Genomic DNA, 19,387 nt, shown 5'->3' with positions numbered 1-19,387 from the left:
GATTCACTGTCAGCTGCTGCTCCAGCTCGCTGCTAGGGCCGTTAACTCATTCAATCCCAAAGACATATTTTTACGTCTTTTTTTTTTCATGAGTCTGTACTAAATGTTCAATCCCAGGTACTTATTTACTATATTTTGTTTTTCCAATTCTTTTTTCAAGATGTTTGGCTAGATGAGGTTCTAAATGGCTAGTGTTGAATGAATTAATTACAAATGTAATCAAGTACTTCAAGTATTTAAGTACGAGACTACTTGATTACAGTCATTCAATCCCAGGTACAGTATATTGTTTTGTAAGTTTTTGGCCGATGGAGAGTCTCAAATGCCTGGTACTATTTGACTCAAAAACGAAAGTAATTGATTATTTGAACGACTAAACTACTGCAGCAGTTGAGCACTTTCGGTCCTAAAGTAATCAATTACTCTTGGTACTGAATTCCTAAAGTAATTGCTTGCTGAAGGTACCAAATAATCGATTACTTTTAAGTAACTATGCACTAAAGTAATTCGTTTAGTAACTGAATTGATTACTACTTTATTCATTTAGTGCTTCCAATTAAAAAAAAAACAGTAAGTTTCTGTGATCAGACGTCTGGGCGCTTAAAAAAAGTCTTTGTGAGTGCATGAGTTAATCATGGACTTTTTTTCCCTAAGTTGGAACACATGGCACTATGACGGACTTTTTGACTGTCTCCTAAGTGCAGCTTGTGCAGTTTCAAGTTGTCAAAAGTCCACCTGACTCAACATTAGCAAAGAAACCAAATTACAGAGGGGCGTGGATTTCACGGCATTACAAACACAAGCCATAAATAAAAGTGTTGCATGGAAAAGCAGGAAGTCCCGCGGTAACTGAGCGTGCCAATAAATGATGCGTGATGACGTTTCTGTTACGTAACCCCAAAACGTCGCATGTCGCTAAACCGAGAGGACCCCTGTGTGCTACGACAATTACAACAAGTTACGTTAGCTGTAATGTATTATTTGCTAATCAGGTCAGGTGTAGCCAGCTCCTTTTTTTTTTTTTGACGCAGTGACTTCTGTGTAGCCTGTTCGGACACGAGAGCAAGTTTACTCACCCAAGCCACTCGTGGAGGTATGCGGTGCTCTTTTCTGGTTCCGGTCAGGTCTTCAAGTCAAAACATGAATGCGCGCGAGCCACGATACGTCGCAGATCCTCAATTTTGTCCTTTTTTTTTGAGTGGGGGTGCGCCAAAAAAAAACAGGCACACTCCGTGCGTGCCACGATTCAAAGTCGACGCCGGTGAGCCCAGGTCATGCCGAGGGAAGGCTTCCTCTCGTTGCCAACATTTTCACGGAGAAAAAATAAACAAACGACAACAGAAAAAAAACAAAACAAAAAAAAAAACGCTTTCTTGGGAAAGCGTTCGTGTGAGCCCAGGAAGAGCCAGTTGCGTTCAAAACACCGGGATGTGTCAGAGAGGCAGGGGGCGTGGCTTGAGCAAACTGGCCAGCACTGATTGGTGGAAGCTCTTATTTAGAAATGAACACTTGGTGGCATTTCGTGACGGCCTGTGGCGAGCCGTCCACCTGCAAAACCCAAATTGCCATAATTGCATCAAATTCATTCGGAATGGTGGTCGTCCTTCAGGGCCGCGGTGGATATAAACAATGCCTGAAAATAGTTTGAATTTTCAAAAATTTATTGTTGCTTGAAATGAAACGAAAAGTGTTAATTAAACAATATATCTCATTCGTCCTGGTAGAACCACCTTGTTTAGATTAAACCGGGACTGTAGTGGACGTTAAAACAGAATCTTGTACTACACTGCCATCTGCTGTTCAGAGCCAGAACGTCTACCCATTGCTTCTCAAGTCTTTTTGTTTTTTTGCAACCCCCTCCCACGTGGTTTGCATATTCTCCTCGCGCTACTGCGGATTTCATATTTCGCTTTGCAAAATATTGTAAAAAGTCCTTGACTTGATCAGTTTCTTGACATTAGTGAATATCAAGTATTTACTGTGACATATAAAGGTAAGTGGAGCAAATTTGTTATTTGAAAAAAGTTGTATCAAATTCTAGCTCAGGGGTGTCAAACTCATTTCAGGGGTCACATGGAGAAAAATCTATTCTCAAGTGTGCCATATTGGTGAAATCATGATATGTACCTTAAACACCAATATGTACTGTAGATTAGTGCTATGCATGCCAGCCCGGTCCCATATGTATAAAACTTCCATTTGGTCCCCTACATATCCCAGTATAGCATTGCTTCAAATTGTGCAAAATGTTTTTTGGTCCTATTCATTTTTTTGGACCTCTTTGTGGGCCGTTGGTTTGACACCCCTGCTCTAGATCTTCCAAGTGTTCGGCAAAGACGTTCACATCTCTCTCGGACCACTGTTGACATGAATACAAAACCAGAAAAAAAGACAAGGGCAGTGAAAAATACGTTCCAAATCCACTTTAAGCAGAACGAAAGAGTAATGTGCAGGACGACAACGGCAGCGGTAAGGGCGGCAAGAGTAATCAGCAAGATGCCCATCAGTTGTGAAAAATTGCATACGAATCCTCAGGTCGCGTAGGAGCAACCGCTCTTAACGATTTCATCAAAAGAGAGCCGTTGTAATTGTACATGAATATAACGTGCACTGTTGACATTTTTCAGACAGCTCTTAATATGGACCTCCATTTCCCAAAGTAACGCTGTCTCTTGAAATGCAGAACCCGCTTCGAGCGCTAATCGCAGGTGCGCTCGATCCTTCCTCTCTCCGCGTTCCCGGGAAGACCCCCCGGCCTTTTTCCGTTTCAATCTTCCGAGTCGCGGGCGTCTGAAGGCCCGCCAGGGAAGAGCGGGTCGCTATCCAGGGACAGGTCGCTCCCCAGGCCGCCGGCGTGCGCCGGCAGCATGAAGTGCGTCCTCCTCTGCAGGATCCTCTGCTGCTCCTGCTTGAGCTCCACGTAGGAGCGCGAGAAGGTGTGGAAGATGGAGGTGACGGGGAAGGCCATGAGGAGGATGCCGCTCAGGATGCTGCTCAGGGCCACCACCTGACCGGGGACGCTGCGCGGCACCATGTCGCCGTAGCCCACCGTGGTCATGGTGATGACCGCCCACCAGTACGTGGCGGGGATGCTGGTGAACTCCCGCGTGGCCGCCATCTCGTTCTCCATCAGGTAGAGCAGCGGCGAGTAGAGGGCGATGGCCACGCACAGGAAGAGCAGGAGCAGGCCGAACTCGCGCGTGCAGCGACGGGCGGTCAGCCCCAAAGTCTGCAAGCCCAGCGAATGGCGAGCCAGCCGCATGACGTAGAGGATGCGCAGGGCCCGGAGCACGCGCAGCACCAGGCCCACCTTGTCCAGGTAGCTGCCGCCCGAGCCCGGGCGCCTCTGGCCCTGCGAGGTGGTGTCCACCAGCAGCGTGACGTAGTAGGGCAGGATGGCCAGCACGTCGATGAGGTTGAGGGGCTGGCGCAGGAAGCTCAGCTTGGAGCGGTCCTGGATGAAGCGCAGGGAGAACTCCAGCGAGAACCAGGCCACGCACACCGTCTCCACGATAAAGACGTTGTAGCACATCTGCGAGCACGTGCCCTGTCGGAAAACACACAGGCCCGGACCGTTGCTCAGTGACCGCCGGGGGGGAGACGCCGCTTTGCCAACGCTACCCATCGGCTATCCGGCTCCGGGCCTGGGCGTCGGAGCCCGGTCCCCGTCCCGCGCCTTTTCGACGCCTCTCTCTCTCAAACGCGCCCGATTCAAACGATCGGGATCCTTTCCGAGCTCCCGCGGAGTTTGCCGACGAGCCGATCGTTTCGATCGGGCGTGTTGGGGAGAGGGAGACCCGGAAAATGCGGGAAATGAACGAGGGCCGAAGTCTGACAAACTTTCCGACGCGTTTGGAAACGGTACTCACCGTCTCCTCCTCCCGCCTCAGGGCAGGCATGGTGCTCACGGAGAGGTTGACGGCAGTGACGGTGACGAACAAGACGGATAAACAGGCGAAGATCTTCCCGGGGAGTCCGGAGTGCGGTCGCTCCACCATGTCCCTCAGCTTGCCCATCAAACCGCCGGAGCGGGACCGGTCGGACGAATCGGACAGGAAGGCTTCCTCCTCGGCGGCTCGCTCGGCGGCCTCAAATTCTCGCAGGCTCCGGAGCAGGCGGCGTCGACAGCAGCGTTCCAGGCTCTCCTCCGGGACCCCCCAGTAGAGCAGCTCCTCCCTGAAGGACAGGGCGCACATCTCCCTGAGGGAGCGCAGCTTGCCGGCCCTCAGGAAAGTCAGGATGGTGCGGAAGGCGCACGGATTGCGGTCGAAGAAGAACTCGTTGCGCGCCGCGTCGTAGTCGTCGCAGAGGCCCATGATCTCCTCCGAGCTGCGGCACAGGCGCAGCCGGCCCAGGCGGGACAGGGGGAAGTCCTCCAGGGTGCTCCAGGGCAGCTGGTAGCGCGCGCCACCCACGTTGATGACGGCATGGAGCCCCCCGGGGGCTGCCCGCGCCCTCTTGTAGAAGGCTCCCTTGCGGGCCTCCCGCTCCCGCCAGGGCGGAGGGTCCAAGGAGGTATCGGAGGCGCAGCTGAGAGCGCTGTAGTCGTAGTCGGAGCCGTCACCCGCCAGCAGGGTCATCTTTACTGGCCTGCTCGCATGCTTGAGCCGCCGCCCGCTGCCTGTCAAGACGACACGGGACGGCCGAATGTCACCGCGGCGTCTTTACGACATCAACACGACGGGCTCTTTAAATGTGTGAAAGGGTGGCTTCTTTTCGATCCCTTGTTCTCCAACACAATTTGGTGCCCCGTTCCCCTTCATTCACTCTCCTCTTTAGGTAGCACTCACACCCCACTTTCACGGTTTCAGTCCTACCTCACTGGCCCAACTCAGTTCATTCGACTCTAATTTTTTGCCTCCGTGGTCCCCGACGCCGCTGTGCGGCCTAGTACCGGTCCCTGGGCCAATTGGTACCGGGCCGCATGGGCCAGGGCTCCGCCCCGGGGCAACTCCTTTTCACAACTTATTTCCTACAACTTGTCAATACGTCCCATAAAAATGGTATCCGGCGTCACTGCTTTGACACCCGGCTCTATCTCTCAAGCAAAGCTAACCATACTGGCCCACCCTCTTTTCTTACCCACTGTCTTATAAATAAATCAAATCCCGGTTCACCTCCCTCCTTAAACTTACCCCGATAAAAACAAGACTATCCTTTCCGAAATTGATTGTATTTCCCTTAAGGTCGACAACCCAACAGTTCCCCCCTCCCCTCAGGTTAAGATTCTGTGAGTCAACCTTGACAGCTCACTTTCTTTCCGCATCCATTTGAATAACCCCCCCCCCCCCCCCCCCCACCTCCGGCCCCCTCTCAACCTTCACAGCGCCGTCACCTTCCGTCTCGATTACTGTAACGGACTCTTCTATGGTGTCCCCCACAAATCCCTCCGTAAACCTACACCGCCACAAGCCACATAAAGTGCGGTAGGGTTCAGCGCAAAAACAAAACAAATGTTTGTTGAAAATGGAAAGGACGAAGGAGAAGGGTTAGCGCTGCTTCAAGGAAGCCTGCCCCAGCAAATGAAATCAATTGCAGTAATTGAATTGGATGGCGGGCAATTAAAATGTCAGCGCTCGGATCTGCTCCTCCAAACAATTGTGCCGCGGGCTTCCGAGAGAGAAATGCGAGGATGCAAATGCTTATTAGACACCTGCGCTGTCACACTCTGATAACAGTCGCAAAAGTGTTGCGACTGCAGGGATCATCCGTCTCAGTCAACGTTTCACATGCTTTTCAGCTCCGTTCGTCACAACGCAAACAAGACTCCATTATTTCATTCCTTTATGACATCAAGTGTGTCAGAATACACTCGCCCAAAAATATTTCAAACCCAACCTACAAAGCACATGCTTACACATTTTTTACAGTTTTAGACTAACCTGTAACCTGTATAGACACAGTAAAAAAAAGTAGTTTAGATGTTGAAAATGGATTTATAGAGCTGGTGTGTTTCGTTCATGTTAAAAAGGATACGGTTTTAGCTGTACTTATATCATTTTTAAAATTGGTATCTTTTTTATAGTCGGCGCGGCAAGTGGGGGCACGCAAATGTTTTTCTCTTTTCCGATGAGGGGGATTTGCAAAAAATAATTGAGAAGCACTGGTCTAGGGGTCAAGAACATCGACTTGGGCATGGGGGCCCGGGGTTGAATGGTAATATCCAGCTGGGTCCTTAGGCCCACAAATAGTGAGACAAATAACAAAGTCACATCAGCACGGGCGTCGCCAGTCTTTGAGTGCGAGCTGGCCACCAAATGGCACATTAGTTAGGAGAAGGACAACCCAACAGTTTCCGTTGGAGAAGAACTTGGTTTTGCTGGTGCGAACTGTATGCGTCATCTGATTCATGTACCTCCTGCTCAAGCAAGTCATTTTGAAGACCTGAATGGCATGAAGATGAAGTGCCCTCTTTGTCTTGGAAGACATTTGGCCTCTGGTGTGCGTAAGCGGTCTTGGTCTCAAGAGACAATGAAAAGAGCTGCGGATGTAGAAGTACGTCCACAAGCACACCTCAAGATGATGGCGTGAGTGGTTATCGGAGGATCCTAGAAGAATCCTTCAAAGGGTGAAGCTTGTCATTTGGATTTTGTCACAGCGGTCCTGGAACTTCTCCGACACGCACGGTATGCACGGCAAGTCTTTCTTCCAACCGTATGGAACGTGAAAACACAAGCGTTGCACTTCAGCACGAACAGCCTTCACATTAGCGAAAAAAAATCCTAGCATGAGCGTCCACCGTTTTGTAAGTCGTGCTGGTGCGGCAGAGGTTTTCCATACGCCCACGACGCTTTAGCGGCATGGACGCGCGCGGGCCTACGCCGCTCTCGCGCCGCATTAAATCCCACTTAACCCGAGCGGGCTTTTGGATTCCTCGCTTTAACCGACTGCGCTTTTGCCTCTCCGCGCTCATCGGAGCGATTTTTTTTTTCTTCCGCATTTTGAAAGCCTCCTCTGCCAGAAGAATAGCGAAGGCGCTATCTGGAGGGCGACGGAGGCAGCAGATGGGCCGCGCGGCGGTCTGGCCTCTGTGCGAAGGCAGGCGCATCGCCCGCTGACTCACCGGCTTACGTGTTGTGCTTCCTGTAGTGCCCTCTTCATCACATTTTGTCGACGCGGTGGCAAAACCTGAGCGCTTTGAAACCCCGCCATGTTCCTCTGGATGTGCAATGAGCTGAAATGAGAAGAACTGGCGATGACTTTGACGGTTCAAAGTCATCGCCAGTTCTTCTCAAACAGCAGCTTTTTTGCTTTTGCGCTCCGTAGTGGAATTGCACATCTACGGCAGCGGCTGGTGCTGTGATGCTCTCGTTGGGGTTAGAACATTTTGAAATTGGATGATTAATGCGTGATTATGTTGCTTTAGAGAAAAAAACGCACACTTCTTTTACACCTTTTTCTTCAATTTGAAAATATTTAAGATGTTTTTAAGTAGACACGTAGGTGCCCTTTTATTGTCATTACCAGCAGTACAAGGGGACGAAATTTTCATTTAACCGTCCAAGAAACATTCCACACAAACGACTCACAAAAAAGATAAGACGGTAAAGCCTGACGGTATGCGCCACAGGGCAGCCCTCCGCTAAAAGCATGAAACTTGTTACATGGGGATAAGAAAATGGGGAAGATTGAAAAATAGTGGCGATTAGGACCGGTGGCGACGTTGAAAAGTGGGGGAGTGTGTATTTTGAAGTTTGTGAACGCGTGTGTAAAAGTGTGCCCTTGAGATGCCAGTGCAGTCCAACCGACAGTCTTGAGGTCACCTGATGGGGGGGGGGGGGATTGCCGTATCTTGAAAACTCCTTGTTCTCCAGGGGAAAAAGTCCGAATGGTGTTTTTTTTGCGCACGAGACTCTGAATGGGCTTCAATTAGTCGTATGAGTAACAAACCCATCCATGCGAGCCTCCAACTTCTCCATGATGACAAGCGTTCCGTTCCAACCAATTTAAGAAATCGAGTTTGTGGTTCAGGTCACATGAAGCCTGAATCTGAGCAATGGTCATGCATGCAATGCCTTTAAAATGGTATAATAATGGTATATAAAATATTGGCGTTTAAGTTCCTGCTACCATTATTACTTCTTCATTCATTTTTTTCAGCATTAAAATGTTCAGGAAAATCCTAAGTTTGAATAAAGATTGACCTTTTATTTGTTTTTTTCAAGCACTGATGTACTTAAAGGTATTTTTTTTCAGATTCAGAATAAGATGTATCAAGCCCTGTAAAATGTTCATATTTGCTGAAAGTTGATTTAAATGGCTTTTTTTTCTTTTGTTAATTTTACAATAGGTAAAATTGTATACAATACAATTTTCATAGAAAATGATCTCATTATAGTCACCGCAGCAAGTGGGGTGATACCAAATGTTTTCCCTTTCCTGGGGGGGTTTTTCAAAAAATGACTAAGAAGCATACGTTACACACTTACGGGCAGACATAAGCAAACCGATATACCTATTAAGAATATATGCTAACTTGAAAAGCAAACTAGTTGGATAATGTGACTGACAACCTCCTGATTTTTTACCCTTAATCCAGGAAGCTTTTACGGTTCTTTTATCTCAATGGTCAGCATTGACAAACATTTGTTTTTGCCTTGTTAAAGTGGCCAAGTTAGTCCGTAAAGATCTTATCACATCCCGCAAGGGAAATGAAGGGCTGATACTGACAAAGATAAGCACATTCACTGCCATTGGCAACTATGGACGTCAAAGGCCCCGAGTTAATGACCGTCCCGAGTTTGGTGGCGGCGGAAGCGGTGGAAGATTCTTTCCAATTTGTCTGCGAGTCAAAGATCTGCATTTGGCTGACTTGCGCGCTTCAGTCGATAACAAGGCTCACGCAAAACTCATCCCGGCCTCGTTATCGTCCGTTTGTTTGCTTGTGTCATCTGAAACGGAAACGCGGTCCGTCCCTCAGGTTAAAAGACCGCACCAAATGTCTTTCGTCCACTTCCTTTCCCCTTAACAGCTCACTGTCCTCTAATGGACTCTGAGAGCATGTTGCTTCCACAAAACGGCCCAAAGACCAGAGCTTTTCTCCCTGTCGTTTTCCCTCCGAATCCTGCTTCGGTTTGAGGATTTGACTTGAGCTCATAAGTTCACCATCGTGCAGTATTTTGATCATTTTTGGGACGTGTCGTCACTACCTGGGTGAAATTTCAGCTCATTAATGTCTTCTAGAGAAGGGGCGCCCGAACCTTTATGCTCTAACTGACTCATTCTGAAGCAATGGTGTTGAAAGGGGTCGGTGTTTTGAGGTGAGGAATTTGAAACGGATCGGTATGGTTTAGTGCAGAGGTCCCCAACCGCGGATCCGCAACCCGGTACCGGTCCGTGGATCAACTAGTACCGGGTCGCGTAGGCCGCACCCGGAATAATGATGTTTTGGAACAAAAAAAATGGATAGGTATTGCTTTTTTTTTAAAATCTGCGTTAAAAGGGGTATAATTTTAGGTATATTTTTCCAATTATTATCGATAATGATGTCATTTACAGTCGCCGCGCCAAGCGGGGGCACGGAATGTTTTCTTTCCTAGGAGGGAGCTTTGCAAAAAATCATTGAAAAGCAGCGATTTAGATCAAGTTGTGACGTCCTCGCAATTTCAATCCAAACTACATTAACAGGCAACATCCATTACTGCAGCGGCGCATATCGGTTAGGCAGCTCGCCGCATGATACGGCCACATTCCGAGATGATTTCCCTTTTACACGGACGAATTTAAAAAGCGGCAAATGGAATGCGGCGGAGGCTCACTCATACACGCCGGCGCTGCTTCCTTTCCCTCCTCTAGTCGTGCCGTGTAGGGGATAGCGGACACCCGGGAATAGCACATTTGAATGACTTTGTCCATTTTTTTTTTTTTTTTAACGGGGGATCAGACCCTCACTATTAGGAGTTAAAACCGGAACAAGTCATTAGTTATTCTCATTACAGCCATAATTACCTGCGGCAAATGATCTATTGCATGCCATTTATCTTGACTTGTAACTTTGACAGACGTGTTTGGGGTGAGGGAGCGGAGGACGAATGATGAGCACGGATTTCTCGCTTAGTAACTTACCGCTAAATGATTTGTAAACTTGCAATGGCCCTTTTTCATTGGAAAATCTCAAATGGCTAGTCCTGAGTGCTCACTTTTAAGAGGATCAGGACAAGCGGGGGTCTCACCTTTTTCTCCCCACATGCCAACTATGGTTTCTGTTCTCAACAAAAGGTTTTTACATTTTCGTCCGTTGTTTTGACCATTGGAAGGCCAACGGCAGCAAATTTGAGGAAAAATAGTCATTGCGGTCTTCGCGATTAAGGGCTTCGTTTTGCAAAAGCAATCCGCCAACTGTATACCAGCATATATATATGTGTACAATTAACAATCGATAGATAGATTGTAATAGACGGAGGTTTCTTTCATTTTTAAAGTTATTTAATTTCTCTGTAATGTCTGCCAACAGCAACATCCTCTCCTGAACAGACTGAACATGCCTGCGTCTTTAGTTTTGGAAGAAAATGGATTGATGGATGGATATTTTCAAATCAACAGAATACTGTTAGTTAAATAGCAGTTCAAAATTGACACCAATACTTCAATAGCATCTTCGTTTGTCTCCTTTTGTTTGATGGATGATTTTAGTCAACATATAAACAGATTGCACATAATTCGGATCTACTTTCATAAATATATGTATATAAAATTTCCTCGTCGCAAATTTACCCAAACTTTCATACAAGCTCTTATCCAATGTAGACATTTTTTTTATATTTTTAATCTTATATTTTTAAAACTCGTTTTGACAACAGCCATTGATTCACATCACATTTCATAGTTTTTCCGCCACTGCCTACTCAAGAAAAGCGGGCTATCCGCAGGAAGTTACACGCTGGGCATTAAAAATGAACTTATTATGGCTTTGGGAGTCGTGCGGAATTAGCATAATATCATCTCGCTGACTCGCCGGCCCGTTTCGGAATCAAGCTTTTCTGACACTGTCCAATCGGGGAGCAGGTTCAAACATCTCAAAGTTGACATGGAGGAAACAGGCCGAGCACCATGAGTGAGCGCGGCCAGACGCCACGCCATGCGGGTTAAGGCGTCGGCGCCTTTCGATCCGCGACGCAAACGGCCGTCACGCAGAAAGAAGGTGCCAGATGTGGCGCGGAAAATGACTTTGGCGTGCGTCCCGGGGGGGTCGAGAAGAGCGCGGCAAAAAGTCCAACGCTATCAACTTTTGGCCGCGAGAGCCACGCGCAAAACTAAAAACCAAAAAAAAAAGAGGACAAATCAAGCATACTCACTGCGATCTTGATTCCGAGCAGCCGTTTGGCGGCTAAAAGCTGCGAGGAGGTGAAGCGGGAAGGATGCGGCTCGCCCGAGGATGACGAGCAACAGGCTCAGCCGCCGCCTCCTCGCCTCGGGCTCTCTCTCCGCCGCTGACATCACAAGTGGGATGTGCTGTTCAAGCTCACGCTTTGGGAGACAACTCCATGGCAACCGCCTTCTCCGGAGCGCGGACGTTTCCGCTCCGCCCTCTCCACGCGGGGCCCAAGTGACCTCCTTGTGGCCCCTGAGGTCCAAATCACAAGTAGGCACGGGCGGTTATCGGATTTGGACGGCATCGTAACCGGCAGCGAAAATGTCACTGTAACACGGGTATTCAAATGACTTTTTTTCCCCATTCAATACAATCTATTTGCTCTTTCAACAAAATATCGAAGATTCGGTGCATTAAGAAGTGCGCAGTGCGTAGCGGGTCCGCCTCACAGTTCCGGGACCCGAGTTCAAATCCAGCCTACCTGTGTGGAGTTTGCATGCTCTCCCCGAGCCCGCACTCTTCACTCAAGTGAATTGGACACTCTAAATTGTCCTTAGAAGTGATCGGGTGCGTGAACGGTCGTTCGTCTCTGTGTGCTCTCCGATGGGTTGCCTAGTTTAGGGTGTCCCCCGCCTATTGCCCTGAGTCAGGTGGGATAGGCACCAGAAAGGCCGAGACCCAGAAAAAGGACGGACGAAAAGAAATAAACATCCTTTATGTTAATTTCATTGTTCTTTTGTTTTATAATAATTGTTTAATACTTCTTATTTTCAAAACAGACCTCCTACTTCCCCATCACACCAAAAAGGTTCAAAACAAACAAACAAAAAAAACAGCAATTGCCATCTTGAATCAACTCCGCAAGCACTAGTGCTAACGTATCGCTGAACTGAACCGCACTTCCACAAACGTCCGATGTGAGGGACACTAGAACTGGTTCCTCTAAAATAATCAAGTTGGAAAAATACTGCGTTTGTCAAATTATAAGCTGCGCTGAAAAGGAAGCTGCAAATGCAAAAATTGAGAAAAAAACAAACAAACAACTGAATCAATAAATAAACCATCTCTGTACTTTAATTGTTCCTAGGAAGTTACAATGCCCATCATTGGTAACTTACTTTAAAAAAACTACTTATCTACTACTTATCTTCCATCCATGCCAAGGAGGTTAAAAAACAAACACACACAAAAACAACAGCCATCTTGAACCAACTCTGCAAGCACTAGTGATACCGTATCACTGAAGAGCATTTTAATATTTTTTTTTTTTTTAAATCTGTTTTGGAGCATATCCAGTGGTTAACATCTTTCCAGTTCAATTTCATAAGTGTTCCATAAATTCACACGTTGAAGAGATACACACCTTCAGATAAGCCACGCTAGACTAGAAGGTGCAGCCCCAGGGCTCAAATCATGAGAAAAAAGGTGCAGCTTATAGTCAGAAAAATGAGGCAATTTCACATTAATTTCATGGCCGCTTTTACTGTCATCTTTTCTCCTTCGGATATCTTAGCTGGGTGAAAATGTTGAGACCGGATCCATCAGCCTTATGGCTTCTTGGAATCGGTGCGTTAACAGGCTAATTGCGCACTGTTTCCAGGAAATACTCCCACCCGCCAGCAATCTTCACCCAACAGCATTCTTATTTAACATCCTGCGCATATTTGCAGAGGGTGGGCGAAAAACCTGATATCGTAAATATCCTTTCTTTTGCTTTTTTTAAACCGGAGAAGAGAAGAAAGCATGTGTCCACCTTGCCTGGATGGGCGTGTTGGTGAGCACGGAGGGGCACAATGAGAACGGCACGTGGGCGGGAGGCACTTCATGAAAAGCAACGCATTTCCCATTGCGACCGGGCTTCCGTCGCGCTCGCGGACAGACGATCGTTGAGCATACAAAGCGTTTCGTTCGTGCCGGAGGATCACGCTCTTATTTACTATCTTTCTTGTGCGAAGAAAAATGGCTTTCTCTGTTGAAAGGAGCGACGGCAGTACGGCCGTAGACCGAGATGCTTTTTTAAATGCCAAATAGGTCCGATTATGCCATTTACAAGGCTTCCAATCATTACATTTAGGTCGAATTCAATTTAGTCAGCATCCATTTTAGAGAACACGGAGAAAAGGCACTTTCGCCCAGTCCCGCAACAATGAGGCTGGAGGACAATTTTTTTCGGCCGACTTTGACGCATCACGAAAAGGGAAAGGCGGCTCGACTTGCGAGAGCGGTGCCAACACCGCGAAGGGCAACCTTCCACGCTCTGATCTCGCCACAGTCGTCGCTTGGGTGAAGAAAACCCCAAGTAAGACGATCAGCAAAAAATCTCCTTTTCAGACGAATGGGACGGGTCCGAAGACGACTACCCGCGGAAGAGTAACGTTTGAACAAATGACGAGAAGGAAGAAGAGGACGTCCGGGGGTAAAATGGGAGGAGCTATTCTGCGTGTCAGATAGTAATGACGATTTATAGGGCTTTTAGACAAATGAATATTCAGCTTTTTGTACCGTGCCTCATAGTGGACATTCATGGAAATGCGATGCAGTTCAACAGTAATAGAACTGGTGATTCGGTATCACTTGTGCTTGCAGAGTTGACTTAACAAGCTGCCTCTTTGAAAAAAATGAGATGGCAGTGGCCGGATTTATTTTTTTCTGAGCACGCATAACGGAAAAGGATGTCTTTGGCGGAAGAATATTCATTTATTCATTTATTTGTATTAAAGATCAGTATGAGCACTATCAAATATTCCATATTTCCTTTCAAAATAAAACAGAGGGTAATTATAACACCGCGTTAATGTGACACCGCAATATTTTTGCTCATAGTTATCACAAAAAAATCAATTTAATACCAACTCCTGCCTAATAGAAAGGTGGGTAAAAATTGCATCCTCTCCACAAGGATAAAATGGCTAGCAAAAGAAAGAAAGACAAGCAAGAAAACGTCTTCTTCCGTTCTAGATTGTTCGAAAAAAGCAACTCGACGTACTCACAAGAAGTGTCCCTGAAGGTGACGAGTGTGTACAGATTTGTTTTTTCTTTTAACAGCAATGTCATGCGAATGCACAAAACCAAAGAGGAGGGAGAAAAGGCGGTTGGCATGGTAATATCACTTGAGCGTTGGCATCACACGTTCACATGTTGCAAGTTCACATGAGTCGCAAGCGAAAATAGCTGGAAGGTCTGAGCCCTGCCGGCGCTTTGTCAAAGCGGCGGCGCGCTGATTGCCGCGTCCCCGACAGCTTCACTCGCTCGGCGTCAAGCTGGCAAACGCCTTTGGGGCCACGCCCACTTACTTGGAAGAATAGCGAGACATCTGGCGTGACATCTCGGGTACGAGTCAAAAGTTTGGAAACGCGCCGATCGGGGTTTCCCCGTAATTCCCCAAATAAGAGACATACGTTTTTTTTCTCCCAAAAAAAATAAAATGGCCAAAACTACAGGAGCATCCTATAAACGCTTACTTCATTTTTTTTTTTTTTTACACCATTTGAGGACGATTGATTCGTCTACCGCATAAGCCAAACTTTGACGGAATTATAAAGAAAAAATAACACTCCACGTGTCCAAGATTGTCTTCTCCTTTGTGTGTGCACAGCGGACCCCGTGTTACAGCGTCCCCGGCTTACGTTTTTTTCATGTTGCGATGTGGAATACTGAGTTTTTTCGTCCCCTCTTCACGGCTTTGCGACAAAAACAACTGCCACGACCCTAGGGGGTTGGCTGTATTTGTGTTGTTTTGCCTCCATCTGCTGGCGTTTTTAGGTAAGGGCGGAACAGTAAGGCTTTGTTAGATTGTGAGTGGTTACAAAAGCGTATTTCTAGTGCATTTTACTGCTTAAATCAAAGTTGAAAGGGTTAGCCATGACTCCCAAGATTGCTAGTGATGTTAGAGAGAAGATGATTTATAAGAAAACAAAGCTGGAGATAATCAAGAAACACAACGAAAACGAGGCTACGCTTACTCGGGAATATGGGCATAACAAGCGCCACTCAAAGGTAAATAAATCCTTTCTATATTTTTTATTGACGATGTTTTCTGATTGTATACATGTATATTATATATACGTAGCACTGACTATACTATTTTGGTACCAATTTTGAATATGTAGGTGCAATTTGGATGATTTTACCATTTGGATTGCCCGTCATACGACCAATTCGCCTGACGAGCCCGACCGCGGAAGGGATTCATCTCGTAACAGGGGGGCCCACTGTATATATATAGCCACTGTGATTAATAGCATACACCTTCATTTCAACTACGGAGCAGACCTTATTTAAAAGTAGCGCCGCCTCTTTTTTGCTGCTAATTAGCATTATAGTGCGCACTTGTTCCGCCTGCATTTTATCCACACAATGAGTTTGAGCGCCGGCGTTTCACTTTTGACTGCAACGTATTGAAAAGTAGCTGGATCTGCAAAAGCGAAAGCGCCCTTTGACGCCTTTTGACGCAACACGGAACGAGCGCGGCTCCTCGCCTTTTCAAATACGGTCAAAGAAGTAAAGAAGCTGCAGTTAAGTGACAATTTGCGGTCTCGTTAGAAAAACAAGACATAAATATCCGCGGTGTTTAGTGGAATTCGGTTTCTATGGTTACTGCGCGGCGGTTGCTATGTCAAGATGATAGAGGAGCGGCGCAGTCACTTGGCGTGTTGCGCGTTTCACCGCGTGTACGTGACAAGGCGCCGCCACACGCCTTTATCTCTCGGCGAGCGCCGCTTGCAGAAGGGCTTAGTCGGATCCGTCGGCCAATCAGAGGCGCTGACACGTCGCTATTAAACCGCAATTATGAGAACAATGGGGTGTGGAATGTAAAGCCCGGCCGGGGAGGTTTCGTCCGGCCCGCAAGATGATTTTGTGACGCGTTCGAGGTAGATTTGTAGATTGGATTTATTTATTAGATTGGATGAGATTTCTTTTTTGCTCCCCCGTAGGGAAATTCATTTTCGCCGACAGTGGGGAAAGCGTGGCGATTTGTTCAGTGACTGAAAGTGGAACGCCTCGTTAGCGTTCACATAGCATTAGCGTCTAACTTGATTGCGCTCCTGCTCAGCACGGGTACCTTCGATGGCACGGGTAACTTTTGTCGAGACTGGCCATTTTGCTTATTGTCAGACATTCGGCTTTAGTCCATGTTCTATTAATAACAAGCAGTCTTGTATCTCTTTGAAAATTCGCTTTTTTTTACTGCTCGGCATTGAGCAAACGTCTTCCGTCGTGTATATGTCAGACATGGGTGCCATCCAGTGTCCAAAATGAGACACTACAACACCATTTTATTCCCTTACACTGTACTTCACTGCACTCCTTGAAAATAAGTTGTATAACAACATAACTTTGATTGGGGCATTTTCCTTCCATAAAGACGTTTGTGTTTCATTGCATTTATTTATTTTTAGTTCAACTTATGTGTTCTATGCAAAATATTTATTTTGTGAACAAATGCAGTTTATTTCATGTAATTCAAGGAAAAATGATACACTGGGATTTATAGAGGACCAAAAATGTTATTTATTATTTATTTTATTTAGTTATTTTACTTTAATTTTTTAAATAATAAACATATTTTTGAAACAGTATATTTATAGCTAACCCGATTTGTTCAGTGACACAAAATGGAACAGCGTGTTCTATTAAAAACAACCAGTCTTGTATTTCTTTGAAAATGTACTTTATTTACAGCTTTTCGTTACATTGTACTTCACTGCACTCCCTAGAAAATAAGTTGTGCTTTGATTGGGGCATTTTCCCACCTTAAGGAAAATTGTGTTTCAATGTATGTATTTATTTTAGTTCAACTTATGTTTTCTTCTGTGTTCAATTTCTTCAATATCACGAACAAATGGAAAAAAAAGCTCATAGAAATGTCCACTTATTTCATATCATTTAAGGAACATTGATACATTGAGATTTATACGGAACCAAAAAGGAAGCTATTTGACAGATTATTTATTATATTCTTATTTATGGAACAGCATATTTATAGCTAACCGCTGCTGTTTGCGGGGAATCGGGTCCAAGCTGCTGTGCGTAGCAAAACCCGACTTATAATTGCCACTATTTGTTTTGAAGTTACGGTTTTACCGCCGGCGCCCACTTGAAATTAAATGTTCCTCCACGTGCTTTTGAATAGTGTTTTTTTTTTCCCTCTTTGCGATAAAGCCAGATGTCAAGCTGGTAGAGGCCGAGCGGGACGCCAGATGACAAAACTTCTCCGCGGCGCGCCTTTTAATGAAGTCCGCCTCCCCGCGACGCCCGCGTGATCATTGTCATTTTCGGGGACGCATTCAAGGAACAGTGTTGCCAGCCGCTATTATTAATGAAGCGGCTGTTTCCCATTCCGCCGTTCGCACCTCCGACCGCACGGGAAGCCTCGCCCGCCTGCTTGCTTTATTCGGTGTGGAAATCAGCATCCGCCAGCGGAATTTTTGAATACATTATCGTCGTCATTTATGTCGCTGACAAGCACGATTACGCCTCCTCGGAGGTAAAAATTCTTTGGGGAAACGTTAAGCGATGGCGTACAGGCCGCGTGACGGCGGTCGGCTGTTTATAAATGTGCGCCGCCGTTGGCGCTGAAAGCGCAAGCTTGGCTGACAGATGGTTGCCGCTTTCACACTTGTATCTCAAAGACAATATGGAGCTTTAGTCCATGCTAATGAGGGCACTTTGACGGGGCCTTTTTTGTGCTCGCGCTGATCGTCAACACAAACATTTTGGAGCGTGTCAATCGGAGCCTGTTGAGGTATTCCGAGACGGCGGGGGGGACAAACGTACGGCGTGCGGGCCGTATCGGGCCGGCAATGAGGTTTCATGTGCCACGCGAGAATGGCTCTGTCTAGCATTAAAAAAAAAAATAAATGAGGAGGACCAAACCCATTCGTGGTAGCTCTACTTACCAACGCTTCTTGTGACAAAAATTCAAATGACGAAATATTGTCGTTACGGAACAAATTAATTTCCTAAGTAGAAAAACCACTGTACCAAATTCAGAAATATTACTGTACAAACAAAGCCTAGATACGCGCAGCAATTTATAAGACAGGTGTTTCAAACTCCATCTTAGTTTGTGGGCCGCATGGAGGAAAATCCCAAATGGGCCAAACCAAACAAATCAAGGTTTATTATGATGTAACTTTAAAACAACAATTTCAAATGTATTTTTTAATACTCTCCAAAATAGTACAAGCACAACATCACTATTTATCATAAACATTAACATAACTAATATTCAAAAAACATTTCAAGTTTGTCATTTTTTTTTAATTCACTCATTTTTATACCTAATATATACATAATCATCTCGCCGGCCGCATTAAACAGGTTTTGGGGCCAGAATCGGCGCGCGAGCCGTGTGTTTGACACCACTGTTACAAGCGGAAGTAGCCACATGCTAAATTGCTTACTGACCACTTCAATGACACAAAGTGGAACATTACGCAAACGTTCATTTTCGGATTAGCATCTAGCTCGGTCACGCAACTTCCGGTGCATGCAAAAGCCTTCAGTCGATCCCGAAGGGATTCGCATTTTGAGTGTTTGTCTTTTGAATTTTAGTTACAGCTCAGCAGTATGTGTATGCACATGTATGTGTGATAAATGTCTGCGCTCAGCCCTGTCCTTTTATTTATTTGTTTGTTTTCATTTAACACGTGGGTGTCGAAAAACTCCAGCCAAAGCGGACGTTTGCCAAACTCTCCGGATCTGCGTTTGCATCCAGCATAGCAGTCACAAACGGAGTTTTTTCGTCTTCACTCAATACACGTCACTCACACATAGTTCAAGCGAGCATTTTTGCTTTTGTTTCGTGCACTGCTCACCTGCTTGGCATCTGACGCAAAATGAAGCAGCTGGAAATGAACCAAATTGTTCTTGTAGTGGGGAAGTTAGAAAAAGCGATCCTGCTTCCTTTATCCGCTTGCAGGCTTCTTCTTTTCTCCGTTTTTATGCTTGGACTTGTGTTGTAGGATCTGCTTGTTTATTCCAAAATACGACACTAGTTGTTGCTGAAAGAAAGTTGCAACTTTATAAATAAAGTTGTATTCATTTTTTTATTGTTGTTTTAAAAAGCGCCTA

General features: G+C 46.1%; 2 protein-coding genes across 5 annotated transcripts in view; both read right to left on the bottom strand.

Annotated features, from left to right (window-relative positions):
- src (SRC proto-oncogene, non-receptor tyrosine kinase) overlaps nucleotides 1-1,431 on the bottom strand; it is a 28,382-nt gene extending 26,951 nt beyond the window's left edge. For all 4 annotated transcript variants that reach the window (XM_088407353.1, XM_088407355.1, XM_088407354.1 and 1 more), the window contains exon 1: nucleotides 1,077-1,431. The gene's annotated coding sequence lies outside the window, so the exon portion shown is untranslated. The remainder of the gene's footprint in view (nucleotides 1-1,076) is intronic.
- Nucleotides 1,432-1,640: 209 nt separating this feature from the next.
- Nucleotides 1,641-19,315, bottom strand: kcng1 (potassium voltage-gated channel, subfamily G, member 1). Its single transcript, XM_088407698.1, has 4 exons — nucleotides 19,132-19,315; nucleotides 11,295-11,563; nucleotides 3,870-4,621; nucleotides 1,641-3,547 (listed from the first exon to the last, which is right to left on the bottom strand). Exons 1-4 carry the CDS (start codon nucleotides 19,140-19,142, stop codon nucleotides 2,768-2,770), a joined length of 1,812 nt encoding a protein of 603 aa, XP_088263824.1. The 5' UTR covers nucleotides 19,143-19,315; the 3' UTR covers nucleotides 1,641-2,767.
- Between the last annotated feature and the right edge of the window lie 72 nt (nucleotides 19,316-19,387).

This window comes from Hippichthys cyanospilos, chromosome 2 (assembly GCF_059441005.1).
Source record: "Hippichthys cyanospilos isolate Australia breed blue-spotted pipefish chromosome 2, RoL_Hcya_1.0, whole genome shotgun sequence".
NCBI classification, from domain to species: domain Eukaryota; kingdom Metazoa; phylum Chordata; class Actinopteri; order Syngnathiformes; family Syngnathidae; genus Hippichthys; species Hippichthys cyanospilos.
The sequence above is the reverse complement of the archived record's forward strand: the minus strand, read 5'-3'. Positions and strand labels throughout refer to the sequence as shown.